Source organism: Hippocampus bargibanti, linkage group LG02 (genome assembly GCF_051943395.1).
Source record: "Hippocampus bargibanti isolate YZ-2025 linkage group LG02, ASM5194339v1, whole genome shotgun sequence".
In the NCBI taxonomy this organism is placed as follows: Eukaryota; Metazoa; Chordata; class Actinopteri; order Syngnathiformes; family Syngnathidae; genus Hippocampus; species Hippocampus bargibanti.
In genome coordinates this window covers 20,700,194-20,723,603 of record NC_142735.1, presented here as the reverse complement: position 1 = coordinate 20,723,603, position 23,410 = coordinate 20,700,194, and the positions used below count along the sequence as shown (strand labels likewise).

The following is a 23,410-nucleotide window of genomic DNA, read 5'->3' as shown; positions in this document are numbered from 1 at the left end:
CATCATGACATCTGAAAGGAAAAAAAGCTCTCCCTGGTGAAGCATCAATTACACACTAACAAGAGAGAAGGAGTGCAATGAGTCTTTTGAAAATGCACTTTTAATGCCCGCGCCGGGCACTCCAGACGACAAAATTGGCTTGGAAGCAGCCAAAGTGAACCAAAACACCTCAATGTCTCGTTAAGAAGGAACATTTTAAGCCTCTCTTCTCCCGTGCGAGCGCGTGTGTATTGGCGAGCAAACAGTGCCAGAAATCTTTCACAAACGGTTGACTTATTGTGAGGAGATGTACCAAAACAATCTTCTCCGAGTGTTTCAACTTGTAAATGAAGTGCTTGACGTTGCTGATGAAGCACTTTTTTTCTGCAGGTGTCTCCATGCCCATTCCCGTGATCGGCCTCCACAATGAGGACAAGGTCTTCGTTAACGGCAGCTGCGTGCTCAACGAGGAGCGCTTCATCCTGATTGGCTCCTTCGTGGCCTTCTTCATCCCGCTGGTCATCATGGTGGTGACGTACGGCCTCACCATCCAAGTCCTGCAGAGGCAGGCTACGGTTTTCCTGTGTAATGCCAAGGCTTCTCCGCAGCAGCCCCCTGCTTTGGAGATCCATGTGAACACCCCCCAGAACCTGCCAGACCCACCAGGTGAGCTCCCAATAAACCACCTTGCAATAAGCGGGAGGACACTTCCAGGTGGCAGATTCCGTTTCTAAGGCTGGCCCGACCTCCACCTCTCTCATCAAATCTCAGAGACCTTCGTGGTCTCACAGATACATCCGTGTATATATAAATCTATTTTTTATCTAACACAGGTGTATAAACCAACAACAGTTCTCAACCATTTCAATTTTCGACCAAAAGTTTCAGTGCTTTGATGCCTCGGTTTACAACCGAAAATCAGTAATGGACCAAACTGAGAGCACCTGAACGCACCGCTTGACTCCCTTCTGCTTCCTGATATGTCACTTCCTGTGTAGCGTTTCATTGTGAGCAGGCAATTTGTTGATAAAAATCAAGATTAAAAAAAAATTCAAACAAAAGCAGACATTGATTACTTTGCTGATAATGGGAAATGTTTCGTTTCTCGACCAATTTTTTTAATGCCTCGGTTTACAACCGAAAATGGGTTCGCAACCAAACTGAACGCATCTGATTGCATCACTCGAATCCCTTCCGCTTTCTTGTTACCTCCTTTGTGTAGTGTTCCATTGTGAGCAGGTGGTTTGTATTGTTCAATCACGATAAAAAAAAATTAAAATTAACAATTGATTACATTGATTATAATGGGAAATGTTTCGTTTCTCGACAAATATGTTGGGTTTTTTATGCCTTGGTTCACAACCAAAAACCGTGCATGCACTAAGCACACCTGACTGCACCACTTATCTCCCCTTCTTCATTATAAATCACTTCCACCTGTACCGTTCCATTGTTAACGGGTGGTTTATATTGTTCAATGACGGAAAAAAATACAAATAACCAAAAGCAGACATTGATTATAATGGGAAATATTTCGGTTCAAGGGCAAAAAATGTTTGATTTTTTTTATGCCTCGGTTTACAACAATCAGTTCTCGATCAAACTGAGTGCCGCTGAATGCACCACTGGACTCCAATTCGCTTCCTTATACGTCACTCCCATGTGTCTCACGTCTTACCGTGACTGACGCATTATCCTCGTGTAGCCTTCCATTGTGAGCAGGCGGTTTACATTGTTCAATCACAATATAAAAAAGCAGACATTGATTACATTGATTGTAAATGGAAATGTTTCGGTTTTTCAACCAAATCGGGTTTTGAACAGGTTTCTTCAACCGATTATGGTCGAAAACTGACATTTGACTCTATTGTTTTCTGTAGTGACCCTGCAGTTGTCATGCGAATTGGTGTGGAGAGTTTTATGAGGCTGACTCAAAGCCAAGCCATGAAGGTGTCAGAATGTCAATGTACAAGTATGATTGGCTGAAGGGGTCAGGGCGGAGACTGTGCACCCAAGGATGGCTGGGAGAGTGAAGGAGACAGCCAGCATTTGAAACGGCACCTATTGAAAAAAAAATTACATCATCAAGTACTTGGTCAACTTGACTTGAATCGCCTGAGCATTCACAGTTAAAAAAAAATAAATAGCAGTGACATGGACTTTTGCTAATAATAAATGTTGCAACTGTTGATTGAAATGTTAAAGAAGACATCTAAATTGGCCGCCTCCCCCGAAACAGAGCTAAAGCCGCCGCCCGAAGCCGGCATCCTCCTCAGCGTCTCCGCGTCGGAGAGCATCAGCATCCTTCCCGGCTCAGAGGCCACGTCGCAGCTCAGCTCGCCTGCCGCCGGCCCCGGACGGAGTGACCCTGCCGGTTGCCATGGGCGACGGGGAATGATGCAGGCCATCAAGAACGAGAGGCGAGCTTCTAAGGTGAGGTTGACTATCTGTTCTCGTAAGATTTGATCTTAAAATGGTTCCGTTTGAGGAGGGTACGGATTGTATGTGACTTCTCATTATATTTTTCCCTTTTTTTACACCTGTTCTTCCTCCAATTTAAAGGACAGCCGACACCATTTTTTTGTTTCCTAACTGACATAAAAACGTTTTATAGAATCTAAAATACCCAAAACACGCAGGCTGATACTTTTAGTCAAATGCAAAACACCAATAAAAAATGACTTAATGTGTGCTAAACCTGCAACAAATTGAGCTGTGAATTGCATTTTCAGAAAGTCCCGCCGCCAATTCGTAATGTCACGCCAAGTCGTCTTGCCTTGCTCAAGAAACAAAACAATGGGCTCATGGAGTTCAGATTCTGAGAAGATGCTTTCATGTTACTCATCCAGTTATGAATATGATTCAAATAGTTCTGAAGAGGAAAGCATAAATGTTTGCAATCGAGTAAAGGAGTCCTCCCATATCAATTCGAGCCGTCAATGACATCGATGTAGCGTCCCATAAAATGCACAAGATGGCGCCCAAGCTCCATTGGAAATGGGCTGATTTTTCTGCTGGGAATTTGTGTCAGCGAATATCAAATAGTAGTCTTGGTGGAACACACAACAATTCACCATCGCGTTTGACTCTGTTTTCCTTCTAATTTGGCCATCAACACGGATCAAAACGAAGTTTTCAGACCAAACAAAGTACCGCAAAATGCATTGTGTGTCGCTTTCTCGGTCAGGGGCGTTCCAGATGTTACGTCACGTCAGGCATCGTCATCAACTCAAAAACAAGACTTTCTGAATATTCAGTGTTAAAACATAAAATATAGCTATATGCGGTGGAATCTTTGTAAAATACGCTCAGTAGAAGTCATTTGAAGTGATTTTACAAATTATGGACACAACTTGTTCGGAGGCGTCGGTTGTCCTTTAAATCTTATATATGCTGTAATTATGTCTTTTGACTAAATTTGATTCCACGGGGGTTGATGAAGGTTAAAGCTCTGTCAACTCGGGTCCTTGTGCAAGAGGAACAAAATAATGGACGATGTACACCTTGAACCGGGAGGACCTTCTACGATACAATATAATGCATCTTCATTTATATACGGATCTCCAAGTCTGGACCTGAAAACCCTGAAGCAGCTTGTTTTAGATGTCTCATACCTCCAACACACCTGATTCAAATGATCCAGGCCAATTGGATGTTTTCGAGGAGGGAAACATGTAAAAGAGGTTCTATAGGGGATCTCAAGGAGAAGATTTCTGGCACCCTATTTCAACTCCACCCTCGTGTGTAGGGCTAAATGATGAATTTGCAATATAATCATCAGATGATAAAATACAATTTGACTGGTCATTGGTCGCAGAGGAGTTGAGCACAGGCAAAGACATCAACGCTATAATTAAAGCAAGCCACCCAACGTGCATGGAATTTTTCATGAGCTGTCCTTGAGGCGAGTATTGAATGTGTGGTCTTTTATGCCTTGTGGGATTAAAAGAAAATAACCATGCACTGGCAGAATGAACCGCTCAGTTAAATACATATGGGAAAAAAAAATCAAATACTTAACATCATATTATTTACCATAGACAATACTTTGATTAAAAAAAATGTAACTGTATCCAGATTTCATTTTGTGCAGCTGCTCGGCAACATCATGTTGAATACATTTAAAGGACAACCGACGTCACTTTTTTGTTTTTTAACTGACACCAGAAAAACGTTTTAAAGCATCTAAAATACCCAAAACACGCAGTATGATATTTTTAGTCAAATGCAAAACACCAATAAAAATGACTTAATGTGTGCTAAAACTGCAACAAATTGAGCTGCGAATTGGGCATTTTCAGAAAGTCCCGCCCCCAGTTCGTGACGTCACGCCAAGACGTCTAATATTGCTGGAGAATCAAAAAAATGGCTTCAGATTCAGAGAATATGCTTTCTTGTTACACATCCAGGTATGAATATGATTCAACATCCAGTTATGAATATGATTTATTTGTGCCATTTTGAGGTAACATTGGTGGAAAATCACTCACCCAAAAAAAGAGGCACAAAATGGCAACCTCTTGTGGCCACCTCCGTTTCCACAGGCTGATAAATTCCTTATATGGCGCTTGGACGCCCTCTTCTGGCCTTCTGGCGGCTTTTCGGTGCAATACGAGGTCCCCAGACCAAACAAGCACAGCAAAATGCATTGACGTGATGGAAGGATCGCTACAATGCGTCTTTTTTACGGTAAAGGGCGGTCCTTTAGTGACGTCACGTACGGACTCGGTAAAATACACTCAGTAGAAGTCATTTGAAGCCATTTTACAAATTATGGACACAACTTGTCCGGAGACGTCGGTTGTCCTTTAATACGCCATTGTTTTCATTGTAGACATCCATCCATCCATCCATTTTCCGTACCACTTATCCCTCATTAGGGTTGCGGGGGGGTGCTGGAGCCTATCTCAGCTGTCTTCGGGCACGAGGTGGGGGACACCCTGAATTGGTTGCCAGCCAATCGCAGGGCACAGAAAGACGTACAACAGTCACTCTCACACTCACACCTGGGGACAATTTGGAGTGGTCAATCTGCCAGCCATGCATGTTTTTGGAGTGTGGGACAGATTGTCGACCTTTTCTTCTTTCATTCCTTTCATGTTCCTTTCATAACTTTACTGCTGTGAAATGTAAATGTCTCCACTGTGAGACTAATAAAGGTAAATCCAATCCAATATCACAGGTGTCAAGGCCCAGGGGCTAAATCTGGCCCAGCACATCGTTTCATTCAGCCTAAAGAGTTTGATGGTTCTCTTTATTTGTAAGTAGGTTCGTTGTCAGATCTCCCAGGCAGGTGACGCGCAGAGCTTGATCGTGGCGTGGAGTCCAGCAAGTCGTGCCGTGATGTCCGTCCGACGCCCGGCGTGAGCCGGGCGTGAGTCCGAGATGACTCTGATGTGATTCTGCCTCGTGGTTTGCCCAATCTCTCTGTCCCGCGACAGCTTCTTTTATACAATTTGCAAGCGTGTGCTATGCGTCAGGGTGATACGCACATCAAGGAGATCAAGGAATTGAAAGACATGAAAGTGTTGAAAGGCGCACTTCAAAATCATACACTCGTGTGACGCAACAGGGCTCCCCTCCTGGATCCGAAGTCGGTGAAAACGATGAAGGAAAAAGAAATAAAAACAAAAGTAATTCTGCGACATGGTGAGGCCAGGCAAGATGACGGTCACCGGGCATGGCAGGCGTCGGTGAGGTGGTTTCCGAGAAGGTTTCGTGGTGCCTGAAGTCGTTGTACGGGAGCACGGCAAAGAGTGCCCTACGACTGCCAGTTTGAGTCGATCGATGGAAACTTTCCTCGCGGCCGTCGAGTCGATGCCGGAAGGTCTTCTCACCGTGAGTTGCTCGGCTGGGATCGGTCAAATCGGAGAATCAATGAGGGATTGTGAGGACGAAGGTGCGTGGGGTTGGCCATGCTGCCGGGCACGGACAGGCGGGTCATCGCCGACGGTGGCGTTGATCGCGCTGCCATGGCGCTCTGCAGGACGCTGAGGAAGAACGCTGACGTCGGCGGCCGTGTCGGCCATGAAGCGTCTTCCCGAAGTCCGATCGTGGACATAAGCGATGTCCGACGATGTCCGATCGTGGACATATATGATGTCCGATCGTGGACATAAGCGATGTCCGACGATGTGCGATCGTGGACATATACGATGCAGCTAGTTGCAGAGTCGCCAGGCGAATTGGACGATGTCGGCCATCAGGGTGCGGCAGGTTTCACGGTGGGGTCGGGGCGCCCACGGGTGGTGGCGGTCCATCGGGAGCTCGGCTTGAGGGGTCTTGCTGTGAACATGCCGGGTTCACGGGCGGCTGGGAAATCTGGGTGTTTCCATTTGGAGAGTTGATTGGGCTGAGGAGGAGGGAAAAAATGCTCCTGGCTGGCTCGCCAATAAAGAGTTTGATGGTTCTCTTTATTTGTAAGTAGGTTCGTTGTCAGATCTCCCAGGCAGGTGACGCGCAGAGCTTGATCGTGGCGTGGAGTTGAGCAAGTCGTGCCGTGATGTCCGTCCGACGCCCGGCGCGAGCCGGGCGCCTGAGCGGGTCCGTGCAAGTCTCTTTGGGCCTGTGAGTCCGAGATGATTCTGCCCCGTGGTTCGCCCAATCTCTCTGTCCCGCGACAGCTTCTTTTATACAATTTGCAAGCGTGTGCTATGCGTCAGGGTGATACGCACATCAAGGAGATCAAGGAATTGAAAGACATGAAAGTGTTGAAAGGCGCACTTCAAAATCATACACTCGTGCTCCCGTACAACGACTTCAGGCACCACGAAACCTCCTCGGCAACCTCCCAACCGACGCCTGCCACGCCAGGTGACCGTCATCTTGCCTAGCCTCACCATGTCGCAGAATTACTTTTGTTTTTATTTCTTTTTCCTTCATCGTTTTCACCGACTTTGGATCCAGGAGGGGAGCCCTGTTGCGTCACACGAGTGTATGATTTTGAAAGGCGCACTTCAAAATCATACACTCGTGTGACGCAACAAGCCCACGAAAGCAAATCAAACTTGTGAAAGTTGTCCAAACCAAAATTTCAATTTGTCGTATGTAAACCACAACAACAGTCATTATTTTTCACATCAAATTTGAAAACTAGTTATTCGTCAATTTGTTGTTCACTCCATACATAATATGTGGAGGAGATTAAATGGCTTCCTCAAATTCAAAATGGCCCCTGAAAGTAAACCTTAACTTCAATGTGGCCAGTGACAAAAAATGACTTTGTCACCCTACATAAAAGTGATATTTTGAGAAGTTGTCTTCATTTTATTTTATAATAAATAGCCTACTACTGTTCTGTAGAGTCAGGAGAACCCCTCTGTCTTATCAAAGTCAAAGGCAGCTTTATTGTCAAATATGCTAATATGCATGACATACAGCACAGATGAAGTTATGCATTTATTTACAAAATAAATGTAACTTCTAATCAAGCACTGGCAAAGCTGTTTATCATTTTTGTGTTGCACTGGGGAAAAAAGCATATGCTGTGGAATGTTTACTGCATTTTTTTTTGTCAAGTGGTTGCACAAAATAAAACCATCTGCATTCAGATACTATATAAAAAAAAAACAGATTTTATTTTGTAAATTCACACTATTTTTCTCAGCCCCTAAAGAAATAACTTGTCTCACTCTGTAAGAAGTAATCAGTCAAACTAAATTACGTTTTTCAAGGAAACCGAGGCAACATTTGAAGAGAAATTCTTCAAGAGCCCTCGTATCTTCTTCAAGGTGTCTTTTTCTTCGGTGTTGTCGAAACGCCGTCGGTTGAACATATTACTGCCCCCTCGTGGCTACTACGAGTAATGCAGTGTTCTCTCCATCCACTCATCTTTTTATCATTCTACCTCCTCTTTATCGTCCCCTTTTGCTGTTTGTCTCCAGGTGTTGGGAATTGTCTTCTTCCTCTTCCTTGTCATGTGGTGTCCCTTTTTCATCACCAACGTCACTTTGGTGCTGTGCGGCGCCTCCTGCGGCGAGTCTTTGCTTCACGAGCTCCTCAACGTCTTTGTGTGGGTGGGCTACATCTCGTCCGGGGTCAACCCGCTGGTCTACACGCTCTTCAACAAGACCTATAGGAGAGCCTTCTCCAGGTATATCCGTTGTCGCTACAACGTGGGCGCCAATCCCAACGTGGTTGGGGCCGGACAGGTCTTGAAGAACCCGCTGCTGGCCCCACCGCCGTCCTCGCACGCCGTCACGCCGCTCCTGGTGGACGGCCACAGGAAGACTTGCGCCCAACGGGGCCGCGAAATTAACTTTCGAAACGGCGGGCAGCCAACGCCGGACCCGGAGGGCGTCACCGACGAAGGGACACGAACGGCGAGAGGCGCGGCGCCCAGTCTCTCAGAGTCCCACGTCGTTGGGGGAGCCTTCTCCGAAACCGAGGCCGATACTGAGGAACAGGAGTTGTCGCTCATCAGCTATTGCCCTGCCTCCACGTTTCACACCAGCAGCGTGTGACATTTTGGGACACGGACTTTTAGCCCGGCCTGAAACGTGGAGGAGGGTTCATCCAGATCTTGGAAGCCGGCCTGAAATCGAATGTAGTAGGACAACCGCTGATCTGACAGCGCCATCCAGTGGCCATGTGCGCCCTCCAAAATCTGTGTGTGTGTGTGTGTGTGTGTGTGTGTGTGTGTGTGTGTGTGTGTGTGTGTGTGTGTGTGTGTGTGTGTGTGTGTGTGTGTGTGTTTTAAGACGTAACCAAGGAAAGGAAATTTTCACGATTAGGTTGTTGAGACACTTCTCACACACACTCAAACATGCATGCACACACCCATGTGCTAAACAGTACGTATATGCACACACAGGCGTGTGTGTTTTATATATATATATACAGTAAAGTATCGTTATATCGATATTCAAGGGAGTCCGAAAAAATATCGATATAACCGGGACTATCGATATATCCGACCCTGTTTGCATGTAATTTTCTCCGTGCGTGCATAGAAATAGTATCGATATAACCGGGACTATCGATATATCCGATATCGATATAACGAGACTTTACTGTATATATATATATATATATATATATATATATATATATATGTGTGTGTGTGTGTGTGTGTGTGTGTGTGTGTGTGTCTTCCTCAATGATCCAGTCGCGTTTGCAACCATAAAATTGGCAACCTAGAGGTCAAAGGTTATTTCATAGTGGCACAGGCTTTTTGAATGCAATCAAGGATGAACATAGAAATTTTCTTCTAGGTCAGCCTCATTCATTTTGCGACAATGCGCTTTTTTCGACATCAGGTAGAGATATAAGCATATCAAGTGTGTATGTTTTTGACGATGATGGGGTGCGTCTTGGCCCATTCTATCCCCTTTTGATCACATGCACGGATGAGGGAGGTCACGATGAAGTCCTCGACCTTTACCTCAAAGTATCGAGCGAGGTTTACTGGCAGAGTTGGGTGAGGATGTCAAAGCCTGTGAATGTCGTGATCAACATTTGATTTGATCCAAAATAGTTTATTTGGAAAAACTATCCTAAACTGTGTCATCTCAAAATAATCTCCTAATCACAGCGTTTGAGAGAAGATATCCGAAATTCGGATATTTTCTAAATAATTCGGAATCCAAATCCATCAGAGTGATCCAAAGATTTTTCATGAAACGAGATTTAAGATCTTCCCCGTCTATGTCATCAAAGAGAAGACATACAGTTTGTAAGAAGAGTGTTAATGTGTGTCCTTCAATCGAAACTTGCATCACTTTTTTTGTTGCTAGGCAACAAAAAAATTGCGCAAGGTGAAGCTGGATTGTTGTCTCTCAAGGTGCCGTGTGCGATGTTTGACCTCAGTATAACTCGCCAAAACATCAAATAACATAACAATCTCATTTTGAAATGATTACTCATTTGCATATGAGCATGGCTACACCCGTGATACGTGCCCAAATATATCCTCAACTCTGCCTGTAAACAACCAGGAAATCGCCAGCATTTTTTTTTTCTTTTGATGGTGAACTTTCACTGGGCAAATATCTCGTTCTGTTTCTTTCAACCGGGGTGCTGCAATTTGATTAAAAAAATTCTAATGCATAGCCACATGTCTTTTGACTTTTGTGCAACTCACAATCCTAAAACGTTTTACACTGAGGGGACACTGAATTTTTATTTGTTGTTTAAAAACTGATTCAATATGCTGTATGTCAACTTTTGCAAAGCTGCTCTATTTTTTTTCAAGAAACAGTCGAAACAATTCCGTTTTTTATTTCAAATGTTTATTTTGCATATGCACAGTAAAAACAATAGCAACTCTGAGCACTCAGATGATTTCATGATAATTTTACTGCAACGTTTTGACAGTAAGAGATAAATATTAAAGGACACCGGACTCCCCCGGACAAGTTGTGTCCATACTTTGTAAATTCACTTCAAATTCGTCGTCTCGCGCTGAATATTCCGGAAGTCTTGTTTTTGAGTCGGTGACGAGTCCTCACCCTACGTCACTGAAGGAACGCCCCTGACTGAGAAAGGACATACCTTGCATCACCTCAATGCATTTTGCGGTACTTTGTTTGGTCTGAAAACTTCGTGTTGATACGTGTTGATTGCGAGATTAGAAGGAAAACACATAAATAACGCAATGGTGAATCGTTGTATGTTACACCGAGACAACTCTTCCAAGCTGAAAGATAAACCTATTTTCAACGGAGCTCTGCCGCCATCTTCTGTATTTTCTGTGACACTACACATCAGTCTTGATCGCTCAAAATGACTCTGAAGACCTTCTTTAATCGATTGCAAACATGTATACTTTCCTCTTCAGAACTATTTGAATCATATTCATAACTGGATGTATAACAAGAAGGCATATTCTCCGAATCTGAAGCCATTGTTTTGATTCTCGAGCAAGGCAAGACGTCCTGGCGTGACGTCACTAGCTGGGGGCGGGACTTTCTGAAAATGCCCAATTCGCAGCTCAATTTTTTGCAGATTTTGGACACACTCTAAGTCATTTTTATTGGTGTTTTGAATTTGACTAAAAATATCACCCTGCGTGTTTTGGGTATTTTAGATGCTATAAAACGTTTTTCTGATGTCAGTTAGGAAACAAAAAAAGTGATGTCGGTTGTCCTTTAAAACATCTTGAATTCATTCCGCCAGGATAGAATTGAGCGGATCAGCACCGCGGAGAGCGAAGCAAGAATTTTACTTGTGACGCAACACTGACACCATGTGGCGACATTACATAATATTAATAGTAATAATAAGAAGAATAATAGTAGTAATATATTACCAACAATAATAATATATTAATAATATAATGATCGCCGCCAGCAACAATAACCACTGTCCAATACCCCACATAAGAATGGAAGCTATGTCATGTTCCTTTCATCACTTTGCTGCTGTGAAATGTAAATTTCTCCACTGTGAGACTAATAAAGGCATATCCAATCCAATCCAATCCAATCCAATGTTCGACTTCGATGGACTGCCAAGACAAGAGAGAGAGAGATAATAATACATTTCAGTTATAACCACCCATATGCTTCTTGGCATTACGTGATGTTTCTCCGTTATGAAATTTCACTTGATATTTTCACATTTCAAGGTTGTGGTAGTAAAAATAAATCACCCTCGAAGATCATTTGAGACACTCGCCAAATCACGTGACGTCATTTTGATTGGACGCCGCTATAAATGAAGGCAGCGCTGACGTCATAGAGTTTTACGCGCATCCGGCGTTTGACGTCGTCACACATACTCATTTTGACAAACAACCATGAATAGGATGTCTCTAATTAAACAATCTACACACAAAAAAATAACGTTAAAATTTTTCATTTAGGTCCTAGTAAAATGAGGAATTAAGGCACATTGCGTGCAAAAAAACTGCTAATATGTACTAATATAATATTTATTAATTTTGTTCGTTGGTAGTTGAACGACATACAAATAATGAAACCAAAGCGCTTACCGAATTCACCGCTTCGGTAAATAATTTCTACAATCTATGTTATTGTGAAAGCACACCGGAAGTTATGTGTGCTTTAGCAGCTTGATCCTTGTCATGTCAACGTCGCTACCGTGGAAACCACAACCGAGCAGTCCAGCGGCAGTCGATTCTCCATCAATCCGCACGTCCATCCACTGTCCTCCCCTTAAAAAAAGCATGGACGCCGTCAACTGAGCGGAGCAAACGAGCAGAATCGTCGCAAGGCTTGAGAAGGAATCATCGGCGAAAAGCGGCCAGGTAAGTCTCTTAAACGGGAGCGCGCACACGCGGAAACGACGAGGCCCCGCACGTACCCACAAAAAGACGCTCTTCAACCGCAAAGGCCCCGATAATCCACCTCACCCCAACCCTTCCTTCCCCCACCACGCCATCCCACGCCTTGCGTGCGCGTGACCGTCGTCGAACGGTGTTCGTCTTAAGGAATTGACATGCGAGGGCGTGCGCTTGGCGCAACGAAATCAGCACAAAGCTCGCGCCAAACGAGGCATGGATGTGCGCGCGCACACCCCATTCACTTATGTTTCCAATGTGTGTGGATGTCACATGTACGATTACCTACCCCGGGTGCCTTCTCGCAAGGCACCAGTACCCCATGCCGCCCCTCCTCCCTCCTGCCAGCTCCCTCTCGCACACCCACCTCTCGGACGTTCTGGTTGCCCAGGCAACCACAAGATATGCTGCTGCTGCTGCTGTGTGTGTGTGTGTGTGTGTGTGTGTGTGTGTGTGTGTGTGTGTGTGTGTGTGTGTGTGTGTGTGTGTGTGTGTGTGTGTGTGTGTGTGTGTGTGTGTGTGTGTGTGTGTGTGTCAATTGTGTTGCACTCGCAGATCGTCAAGCGTCGTCCGTGAGAAATTGAATTGTTTTTTTGGAGGGGTTCTCGTGCCATTTACATTCTGCAGAGATTTCTCTGCCGCTTACGTCACCAAATTGTGGCAGAAGGAGCTAGAAATGTGGCACAGGCGCTCAGTGGTGCCAACTTGAGGTAGAAATGCCGAGAGGGGCGCAAACAAACTCGCCCTCGTTCGTCGTCTTGTCACAATCACTCAAAGTCAGACCCTCGTACATTCGTCACTCGCACCAGTGAACCCACCTTGCCCCCCCCGCCCCCCCACCACCACCCATAGTTGACCTCTTTGGGCCCCCTCCCTCCCCATGCCCACTGAACTTTTCTGCCGGATGACTTGCTGCAGGCTCGCTGAGATCAACACATTCAATTGTGAGGGGTCCTGCCTGGGGGGAGGAGGGGGTGGCCACTGTCGGTTTGGCTGACCTGTTTACTGTGCGTGGTCGCATCATGAGACCCAAGTGAACATCATCTCTTCTTCCTTGAGTCCAGTGTGGTTTTCCTAAATTATCTTTGAACTTATCCCGGTGGCCATAATCATGTCCCGGGCGACTTCCGAGCAATCTGCTGAGGTCAAGCAGACGAAGCCTTGCATTAGCGTCAGTCACTAGGGTCATATGGTGATAATCGTTGCACCACAGGAGGTGAACCAATACCGCTTCATTGCTCCAAAAATTTGGACTATATCGTTTTTAATCTCTTTAGCTATGTAGTGATAGGCAAAAAAAAAAATTCTACCATGACACAGTGTTCAGAAAAAGTGCTGGTCAGACCTCTGGCACGGTTTTTTAACCTTACACGAGGGGGCAACATTTGCCTTTTGTCCAAGTTAGCGCTTTGTTACAGCATCAGCTGTTGTTAAAACGCAATCTAAATCTATATGTATGTATTGTATTGTATTTTGTACAGCCACCCCCATTTTAAGCTCATAACTCCAGACCAATATAACTTTGTTCTGTGACATTGTGCAAATGCAGAATACAGAATTTAACTCATTCACTGCCATTCACAAAATCGGGAATTGAAAATATGATGTAGAACGCCATTCCAGAATTTGTTCGGGTTTTGTTTTTTCATGCTTGAGTGCTGATAAAGTCCTGGCCCCTTTTTTCCATGTTAGCACTTTGTTACAGCTTCAAATGCCAAACCAATATATATGTTTTGTGTTGTATATTGGACAGCCCCCATTTCAAGCTCATATAACTCCAGACCCATATAATTTAGGAATTAACTCTTTTTTTCTGATAAAATATGCTTAGAGTCTGAGGTTTCTAATGTTGAATTGAATGTTTATGTAGTGCTAAAAGGCGATAGGTGGGCATTGTGATAGTGAAGAAAAAAATTACTAAAAGCAACACAACCCACCCGTCAATTGTCCCTTCCCGTTGCCGACTCAAGACCTGTTGCCATGACAACCATCCGCCCCCCTCATCTCATTCCTTCCCTCTGATTGGGAACTGTCCTCGAATTTCACGCAATTTCATCCACTTCTTATCCGAATGCTTTTATTGGGGGGGGGGGCCTTCAGAATGCCGCTGGTGAAGAGAAGCATCGAACCGAGGCACCTGTGTCGCGGGGCGCTGCCCCACGGTGTGACCAGCGAGCTGGAATGTGTCACCAACAGCACCCTCGCCGCCATCATCAAGCAGCTTGGAGGCCTCAGTGAGTATGAAATGAAATGTCTCTTCTTTGGTTTTCTAAACAATTCGAGTCAAATTTTCTTCAGATAATTCTGCAGGAGTTTGCATGTTCTCCCCATGAGGGTTTTCTCCGGGTACTCCGGTTTCCAGTCTCCCCCCAAAAAATTCAAATGCAATGGTTGGTCTACACGTGTGTGCAGGTCGTCACGCCGAAGATATTTTCGGTGAGCTCTTCAATGAAGCAAACAGCTTCTACTTGAGGATGAGCAGCCTTCAGGAACGTGTCGACCAACTAGCGGTCAAGGTCACGCAGCTGGACTCCACGGTGGAAGAAGGTGCGTCTGCGTGTGCGCGTTTTGGCGGCTGTGTGATGGCTGTTAAGTAGAGTGCCTCCTTGTAAGTACATGTTGTGGTCTTCAGTGTCCCTCCAGGACATCAACATGAGGAAGGCCTTCAAGAGCAGTACCATCCAAGACCAGCAGGTGGTGTCGAGGACGTCGGTGCCCAACCCTGTGGTGGAGATGTACAGGCGCTGTGACAAACCACCTCCGCTCAACATCCTCAGCCCCTACAGGTCCGTCCACATCTTCACTTTACACCTAGTAATTGGTTGTGCCTTAACGTGAGCAGTGTGCCCTTGTCTCTTCCTGCCTCTTTCTCTCTCTCTCTTTCTCGGTCTCTTTCTCTCTCTCTCTCTCTCTCTCTCTCCCTCTCTCTCTCTCTCTCTCTCTCTCCCTCTCTCTCTCTCTCTCTCTCTCTCTCTCTCTCTCTCTCTCTCTCTCTCTCTCTCTCTCTCTCTCTCTCTCTCTCTCTCTCTCTCTCTCTCTCTCTCTCCTCTCTCTCTCTCTCTCTCTCTCCCCCCTCTCTCTCTCTCTCCTCTCTCTCTCTCTCTCTCTCTCTCTCTCTCTCTCTCTCTCTCTCTCTCTCTCTCTCTCTCTCTGTCGCTCTCTGTCGCTCTCTGTCTCTCACCCTCTCTCTCTCTCTCTCTCTCTCTCTCTCTCTCTCTCTCACTCTCTCTCACTCTCTCTCTCTCTCTCTCTCTCTCTCTCTCTCTCTCTCTCTCTCTCTCTCTCTCTCTCTCTCTCTCTCTCTCTCTCTCTCTATCTATCTCACTGTCTCTCTCATTCTCTCCCTCTCTCTCTCCCTATCTCTCTCACTTTCTCTCTCCCACTCTCTCTCTTTCTCTCTGCCCCTCTCCATCTCTATCTCTTTCCCCTCTCTTCCCCCTTCTCTCTTTCTCTCCCCCCCCCCCCACATCACAGGGACGACAAGAAGGACGCACTCAAGTTCTACACAGACTCGTCCTACTTCTTCAACTTGTGGAAGGAAAAGATGCTGCAGGCCACTGAGGACAAACGCAAGGAGAAAAGGCGGCAGAAAGTGAGCACCCGCCGGCCATCCGGCCGTGCCCAACTTGCCTTCTTAGGCCGATGTGTGCATCCGCGTTTGATTGGATCGTGTGCCTGTTCTTTTGCTTTTTTTTTTTTTTTTTTTTGCTGTTGGTAGCAGAAGTTGGTCAGGCGTTGACCAAAACGCCAGATGGTCCTCGTGTGTCATCTGAATTCTCATTGGACCTCATCCAGTCCTGACCAGCTTCCGCTAGAAGCCTTTTCTCACCTTTGTCCATGTTTCATTTCTCATGTCTTCTTAGCTGGCATTTGCTCTTTTCGGCAAGCTGGCCTTGCCCTATCTTCCTACTTTTGGCCCTTCCTCCTCCTCCTCGTCCGTCTTCTCAGTCTAACGCATCAGCTTGTGTCTCCCGTGTTTCCATAGGGCTGTCCGGCCCATCCAGACAGGTCCCACTCCAGACAGGCCCCAACCAGGAGCCCCCTGTCCATCTCTGTAAGACAACCCTGAGCCCTGACCTCTCCCACTAATGCCCCCTCACCCTGCCAACACACACACATACACACACACACACACACACACTCACACACACACGTCACTGAGATGTATGTTGCAATTACACATACTCATCACGCTTGTGTTTTGTCTGGTTGATTTGCATTTTGTGAAGTCTGCTTCAGTGAGTCCTTTGGATCATTTTGCGCGTGTATGCGTGTGTGTTATTGACCTGACGATGGGGCTCTCTTCCACCACACGTAATCTGCCTCGTTTTTAAAGCAGGAGCAGCAGAGGCAGGTGGACGACCCGGGCCGAGAGGTCAAAAAGGTCAGTGAGGTCGGGAGCTCGGATAAGACCTTTTTGCCAGGAGGACCGGACGCAGGATTTTCTTTGACTTTCTCTCCAAGGTGCGCAAGGCTCGTAACCGGCGGCAGGAATGGAATGTGCTGGCCTACGACAAGGAGTTCCGACCCGATGCCAGGCTCACGCCCTCCCCTTATCACGGCACGTCCCCCGAAGGCTCCTTGTCACCCGACAGCAGGTACGCACGCCGCTTGTATTTGCTTTTTTTGCTCCACTGCCCATTATTGGACGCCCCTCCTCCCTGCCAGGTCGGCGGCCTCCGACTCGTACCCCGCCAGTCCCAACCACCCCTCCACGCAGGCCTCCGCCACAGACCGTCACGCCAGGGACCACTCGGGCGCGGCGGCCCAGACGCAGTCGCTGGATCGGGGGCTCAGGCCGGCCAACCAGCCGGCGGGAGGCGCGGGGGTAGGCGGGCGTCACGCCGCCTCCCTGGGCCGGACCCCGTCGGGTCAAGCGGGCCAGGCCTCCGGCGATCTGACCGTCAACGGGCCCAGGCAGCCCTCACTCAAGGATTACCGCAGGTACGTTCGCTCGCCAGTCGTCCGAGTCCGTGACTGACGTCTGACTTTTGACCCGGTTTGGTGTCTCCACAGCGGCGGCCAGCCCTCCACCATCCCAGAGTACTACATCCCGCCCGCGCCCCCGCCGCCGCCCCCGACCATCCCCTCCGCTCAGACCGCCTTCGACCACACGCCGGTCCCGCCCTGCGGCGCCGCCTCGGCCGTGCTCCCCGCCTCCTCCGCCCTCTCCTGTCCCTACTCGCCCTCCCCTCCTCCGCCCCCCGTCAACTACGTCCCTTCTCCCGCCCACCCTCCTTCCGGGGCGCCACCGGCCGCCCCGCCGCCCCCTCCGCCCGGTGGTTTTGCGAGTCTGCCGGCGCACCCCTCGCCAATACGCAACGCTGTGGGTCAGGCGGCGACCGACGCCGCGCCCCCCGCCAGGAAGGGCTCCGTGCTGGGCATGATGCCCATGAGCGACGCCCGCTCCGACTTGCTGGCTGCCATCCGAAGAGGTGGGTCCACTTCATAGATGCGCGTGGTCCTTTTGGATTTTCCCTGTACTCATTCACTGCCAGACATGCAAAAATGTGTCCACTCCAGTGCCAGGGTTTTTGTCATTGTCATTTGAATTCCAGGACCTCCAGAATATTGAGTTTTAGGACTACATCAACATTCAATACAGTGTTAGAAACCTTATACTCCCTTCTTTCATGAGTAAAAAAGTTAATTCCTAAATTATATGGTTCTGGGGTTATATGAGCTTGAAATGAGGGCGGCTGTCCAAAATACAATGCAATGCATACATAGTGGTTTATATAGCCGTTAACAACAGCTGAACCTGGAACAAAGTGCTAACTTGGAAAAAAGGCAAAATGCTGCCACCTTGTTGAAAAGAAAAAAACATCACCAGAGGCCATGGCCAGCGCTTTATCGGCACCCAAGCATGAAAAAGCAAAACCCAAACAAATTCGCGAATGGCGCTTTACGTCATATTTTCAATTCACGAATAAATCCGTGAATGGCAGTGAATGAGTTAAAGTGCACGTCACCTCATTAAATTCCTAATTTGATTCTCTGATCAAATTAAGGGCGACCCAGTCCTCAAGTGGTTAGCACGCCGGCTTCACAGTGCAATGGTTCTGAGTCCAAGACCCAGTCCGGCCTCCCTATTTGGAGTTTGCATGTTCTCCCTATGCCCACGTGGGATTTCTCCGGGTCGTCCGGTTTCCTCCCACATTCCAAAAACATGCATGGCAGGCTGATTGAACTCTAAAATTGATGTGAGTGTGAGTGTGAGTGCGTATGCTTGTTTATCTCTGTGTGCCCTGCGATTGGCTGGCAATCATTTCAGGGTGTCCCCCGCCAAGTGCCCAAAGACAGCTGGGATAGGCTCTAATAATAATAATAATAATACATTTAATTTACAAGCGCCTTTCTGAACACTCTAGGACACTTTACAACAAAGACAACACACAAAACAGTAAAATCATGCATAAAGCAATAAATAATAAACAGCATAATAAATTAGACCATGTAAGCAAGTTTAAAGAGGTGGGTTTTCAGGTGAGGTTTGAAAGTAGGAAGGGAGTCAATGTTGCGGATGTTAGGTGGAAGTGAGTTCCAGAGTTTAGGAGCGGAGCGGCTGAAAGCTCTGCACCCCATCGTTGTGAGACGGGCAGAGGGCGTGTAGAGGTGGAGGGAGGAAGAGGATCTGAGGGCCCGAGTAGGAACGGAGATTTGAATTAGGTCAGACAGATAGGGGGGGGCAAGGTTATGGATGGCTTTAAATGTAAACAGAAGTATCTTGAATTCAATACGGAGTTTAACAGGGAGCCAGTGGAGCTGTTGGAGGACAGGAGTGATGTGGTGAAATGAGGGGGTTTTTGTGATGATCCGGGCTGAGGAATTTTGGACTAGTTGGAGTTTATGGAGACATTTTTGATTGACCCCGAAAAGAAGTGAATTACAATAATCGATACGGGAGGTGACGAGACTGGACAAGGATGGCAGTGGTGTGAGGGGTGAGAGAGGGACGGAGACGATTGATATTGCGGAGGTGAAAATATGCAGACCGGGTTATGTTATTTATATGGGAGTGAAAAGATAGTGTGCTATCAAGGATGACACCCAGGCTCTTAACCTGAAGGGCGGGGGACACGGTAGAATTGTCAATGGTGAGAGAGAAACTGTTTGCTTTGTGAAGGGTGGATTTTGTACCGACAAGGAGAAGTTCAGTTTTTTCGCTGTTTAGTTTGAGAAAGTTATGAGAAAACCAGGATTTGATTTCTGAGAGGCAAAGTGTAAGGGATGCAGGTGGAAGAGAGGCGTCGGGTTTACTGGAGAGGTAGAGCTGGGTGTCATCCGCGAAGCAGTGAAAATGAATTCCAAATTTGCGGAAGATATCACCAAGGGGAAGAAGGTATATAATAAAGAGAAGGGGCCCCAGGACAGAACCTTGGGGCACACCAGAAGACACAGGGGAGGACCGTGAAGTGAATGAGGTAATTTGGATAAACTGTGAGCGGCCAGTGAGGTAGGAGTGAAACCAACTGAGTGGGGGTGTGTGTCACGCCTAGAGTGGAGAGTCGGTTGAGCAGGATGGGGTGAGAAATGGTGTCAAAGGCCGCAGATAGATCAAGAAGGATGAGAATAGAGAGGGAGCCGGTATCTGCTGCTATGAGAAGGTCGTTCGTGATTTTTATGAGGGCTGATTCAGTGCTGTGGCGGGGACGGAAACCAGACTGGAATTGTTCGTAGAGGTTATTGTGAGTGAGGTGAGAGTGGAGTTGACAGGCGACGTTTTTTTCGAGAATTTTAGTGATAAATGGAAGATGCGAAATTGGACGTAGGTTATTGAAATCATTGGGATCTGAACCAAGTTTTTTCAGGATTGGTGTTACAGCTGCGGTTTTAAGAGGGACAGGAACAATTCCAGTGGACAGTGAGGAGTGAATAACAGCTGAAATAAAAGGGAGGAGAGCAGGTAGACAAGATTTGATGAGGACAGTAGGGAGGGGGTCAAGTCTAGAACCCCCCGCGACCATAATGAGGAATAAGTGGTCTGGAAAATGGATGGATGGATGATCAAATTGAAGAATGATTTTTGTTGAATTCACATTAACAGAGAATTTAAATCAAAATATGATTGTTAGAAATTTGCAATGGACTGATTCTGGCGAAATTTTTCTCCACCTGAGTTTGACTCGCGGTGTGCTAATGAGTTTATTCTTCTAGGTATCCAGCTGAGGAAGGTGCAAGAGCAGAGGGAGCAGGAGGCCAAGCGCGAGCCGGTCGGCAACGATGTAGCCACCATCTTGTCTCGACGCATCGCCGTAGAGTACAGCGAATCGGACGACGACTCCGAGCTAGATGAGAACGAGTGGTCCGACTAAAAATCCATTTTGCTTTGGTGAGGCTCATTGCCGACAGTTTTTTCCTTTAAATATCAACAGTTCAAAAGTTAGGTTTTGCGGGGGCAAGGCAGTGGGAGGTGAAAAGCACTTTGTTTTCTTTAAGGCAGATTATTGATAGATAAATAGGGTGGGCCCCAGCACACCTGTGGTTTGCCACCTGAGGATTCACATATCTGTAGATTTTTCTTTTTTTCACCTCAATTTCCCCTCCCCCAACACATTATCCCTATTTTTAACCCTCATATTATGTTGAAAAAATAATCACATTATTTTGTGGCTCATTTCTACCCATATGCAAAAATCCACACAAAACAGACAAATAACTTGTGTTTCTGATGTTATAAACATACTTGAAACAAGGGGCAGCATTTATTCTATCCCATTGGGATATTTTAGAACTGTTTTGTAGAACGGAAAAAGAAAGGATATCGAGTGCTTTAGTCAACACAAAAACGGAAACTGATAAAATTGACCCGTAACATAATATGAGGGTTAAAGAATTTAAGCAATTCAGAATGCTTTTAATTCCCGTATGCATATGAATGGTTGACAACTATACGCAGATTTTCGCTAGGCTCATATCAGTGCTTTTCAAAGATCATCCCCCCCCCCTCTTTTACAACAGTTTGTTTTTTACAGAAATTATGATACTGTTTATATTTTTATTATTATGATTGAACACACCTTATAGAAATGGGAAAACTTGGGTTCCCCCTGACAAGGCCCATCTTCCCGATAAAACAAATATTTTGCCATCCATTCCACTTGAAATTGATAGCACGGTTGCAGGTGCTTACAGATCTGCCAAACACGTCGGCCAAGGGAACAGTAACCCCATGTAAGCACTTTCCATTTACACCGAACTAAACTCGTCACCAAGCTGACACCACCTGTCACATTAAGCTAGTCACGCGTGTATAGACGCGTTCTGACGGATATTACGTCGTAAAACGACGACTTATCTGACGCCAATAGGCCAATTCCATTGGCTGTCTCACCGTCATCCCGTTTTGACTCTTCGTTTACTTGGGAGCCCCCTGGCGGTGAGACGTGTGTATTACAGTAAAACAACGTGAACATTTGTACAGTGACTTTGTTGTAAGATGTTTTGTCTCTTCTGTTATTCCAAATCACAAGTTGAATTAAGTTCAAGCGAGCTGTGTTATTGTGAATTGAAAGCGGTCCAAAAAAGTTGTGTTTTTCAACTACGTGACAAAAGCTCCTCAGTCCCTTCGGGTGGCCATGTGTGATGACGTCACGGACGAAATCTTCATTTGAGCCGTGACGAGAGCAAGGTCGGACCGATTTTCAAATTGCCTAAGTACTTTTTTTGGTCTCTTGTATTCAAGCCAAAGCTGTGAACTTTTGCGGGGACGTGTAGAGGCTTCGACACTCGACGTTGCACACGCTGGAACCATTCTGAGCATTGCGGAAGCTCCGTTATCTGCACTCTCGCCTCATGTGCAGCATTTAGTCAACGGCGTTGTCACTTAGCTCTAGCTTGACCACTTTGTTGAAATGTGCTGCTGTGAGTCATCTGCTTCGATTGCCCGTAGTATTAATTCGTACTTTCTTTTTAGGCCAAGACTGAAAACATTGTGCTTTGTAAACAGTGAAATAATTGACGGGTTTGCTTCTTTTCAACTCCAAATGTGGTGATAGGTTCTTGTTAAATAAATGAAGACGGACAGTTTTTGAAAAAGACTCAATTTAAAAGATGTGTGGAATTAAACTGGACTGTTGAGTGAAACTCTTTCAGCTAACTAGTTCGATAGCTGTATTGCCAGAGAAAAAATTGACAGGCTTGTTTTTAGCCTTGCGCGATTATTGGGTTGACGTCTAGGAGAATATGCAGTAAGATTATTTTAATCATTCAGAGAAATTAACTGTAAGCAAGTATGCATGCAACTATAGACAATAAATACTCAACTTGATGTCTTCATTCTGTGCATTGCTTTTTGCTGTTTCTCCCCCCAATTTGAAATAGTGTTGAAAACTGAAAAACGTCAATCCAATCAAACCAATTCAGTCTGCCATTAAGCCAATTGCTGGTAAAATGATTTACACACATTCAATACACATATTTTTCTGTCTATTAATTGACTTGCAACTTGCATTTTCTCTTCAACATGAAAAAAAATCAGGTGGGTTTTTGGGGGGTGAGGTAAAAATATATAAATCATTACTCAAGATAAATGCCTGACGGAATTAAAAGCGCTGCCCAGCAAACAGCAAAATTATTCGTCCCTGGTGAGGATGTTCAAAACCGGGTGTCTCACATGATGCACACGTGTGTCCATCAGGGACGTCGTGGGAACAAAAATAGGCCTGACAATCGTCGTCAATGAAGTGTGTGTGAAAGGGGGTCGGTGAGCTTGATACCGAGGAGGACCAACCTGGATGTTTACCGGCCGTTCAGGAAAATTGAAATTTTCCTCAAATTCCCCTTTATTTGTGTCCATCGTTATGTGGTTGTAAAATGCCCCCCTAAGATAACCATCAAGACAGGAAGGACATTTTATTTACTAACTGACACCTTAAGAAATTATCAGAGGCATTATGGGAATTAAAGTGCATCTGGTGCCAGCAGGGGGGGTGACCAGGTTTAGTCACACCCAAAGGCACAATCAGACCTTTTTCCTGGCAGAGAAGAGGATGACAAGCAAGCTTATCAAGAGTGTTTCCACAGTGGTTGTTTTGTTGTGCCTATTATAACCACTACACAATATTACTTACTTGTTGTGGAACTCAAAATATCAACTTCAGTTACCACTAAATCAGAAGTAACATGAAATATAAAAACAAACCTAATTTCAATGTCTTTCGTCTGCCTGCTTGCCTCAAAAGTGTAACA

General features: G+C 46.0%; 2 protein-coding genes across 6 annotated transcripts in view; both read left to right on the top strand.

Annotated features, from left to right (window-relative positions):
* htr2cl1 (5-hydroxytryptamine (serotonin) receptor 2C, G protein-coupled-like 1) overlaps window positions 1–11,955 on the top strand; it is a 45,106-nt gene extending 33,151 nt beyond the window's left edge. For both annotated transcript variants that reach the window (XM_088989918.1, XM_088989919.1), the window contains exons 5-7: window positions 370–645; window positions 2,219–2,412; window positions 7,863–11,955. In XM_088989918.1, coding sequence (XP_088846044.1) covers window positions 370–645; window positions 2,219–2,412; window positions 7,863–8,441 — 1,049 coding nt within the window. In that variant the 3' untranslated portion in view covers window positions 8,442–11,955. The remainder of the gene's footprint in view (window positions 1–369; window positions 646–2,218; window positions 2,413–7,862) is intronic.
* A 55-nt stretch (window positions 11,956–12,010) lies between these two features.
* On the top strand, window positions 12,011–22,490 carry LOC148901857 (actin-binding protein WASF3). 4 transcript variants are annotated; one of them, XM_088989913.1, is made up of 11 exons: window positions 12,011–12,187; window positions 14,321–14,454; window positions 14,633–14,767; window positions 14,853–15,006; window positions 15,695–15,812; window positions 16,206–16,274; window positions 16,560–16,604; window positions 16,685–16,818; window positions 16,889–17,164; window positions 17,237–17,655; window positions 20,378–22,490. In XM_088989913.1, the coding sequence occupies exons 2-11, from the start codon at window positions 14,322–14,324 to the stop codon at window positions 20,533–20,535; spliced, it is 1,641 nt and encodes a 546-aa protein (XP_088846039.1). In that variant the 5' UTR covers window positions 12,011–12,187; window position 14,321; the 3' UTR covers window positions 20,536–22,490. The 4 variants fall into 4 exon arrangements, with proteins under 4 accessions (XP_088846039.1, XP_088846038.1, XP_088846041.1 ...); XM_088989912.1 differs by having other exon boundaries at window positions 12,012–12,187; window positions 16,557–16,604; XM_088989915.1 differs by lacking the exon at window positions 16,206–16,274 and having other exon boundaries at window positions 12,012–12,187.
* The last annotated feature ends 920 nt before the right edge of the window (window positions 22,491–23,410 follow it).

Excerpts from the sequence above, each read along its gene's own strand:
- LOC148901857 (XM_088989912.1), top strand. The coding sequence starts at position 14,322 with ATGCCGCTGGTGAAGAGAAGCATCGAACCGAGGCACCTGTGTCGCGGG. Across the intron at positions 14,455-14,632 it reads CAAGCAGCTTGGAGGCCTCA|GTCGTCACGCCGAAGATATT; the intron begins GTGAGTATGAAA and ends ACGTGTGTGCAG. Across the intron at positions 15,007-15,694 it reads AACATCCTCAGCCCCTACAG|GGACGACAAGAAGGACGCAC; the intron begins GTCCGTCCACAT and ends CCCACATCACAG.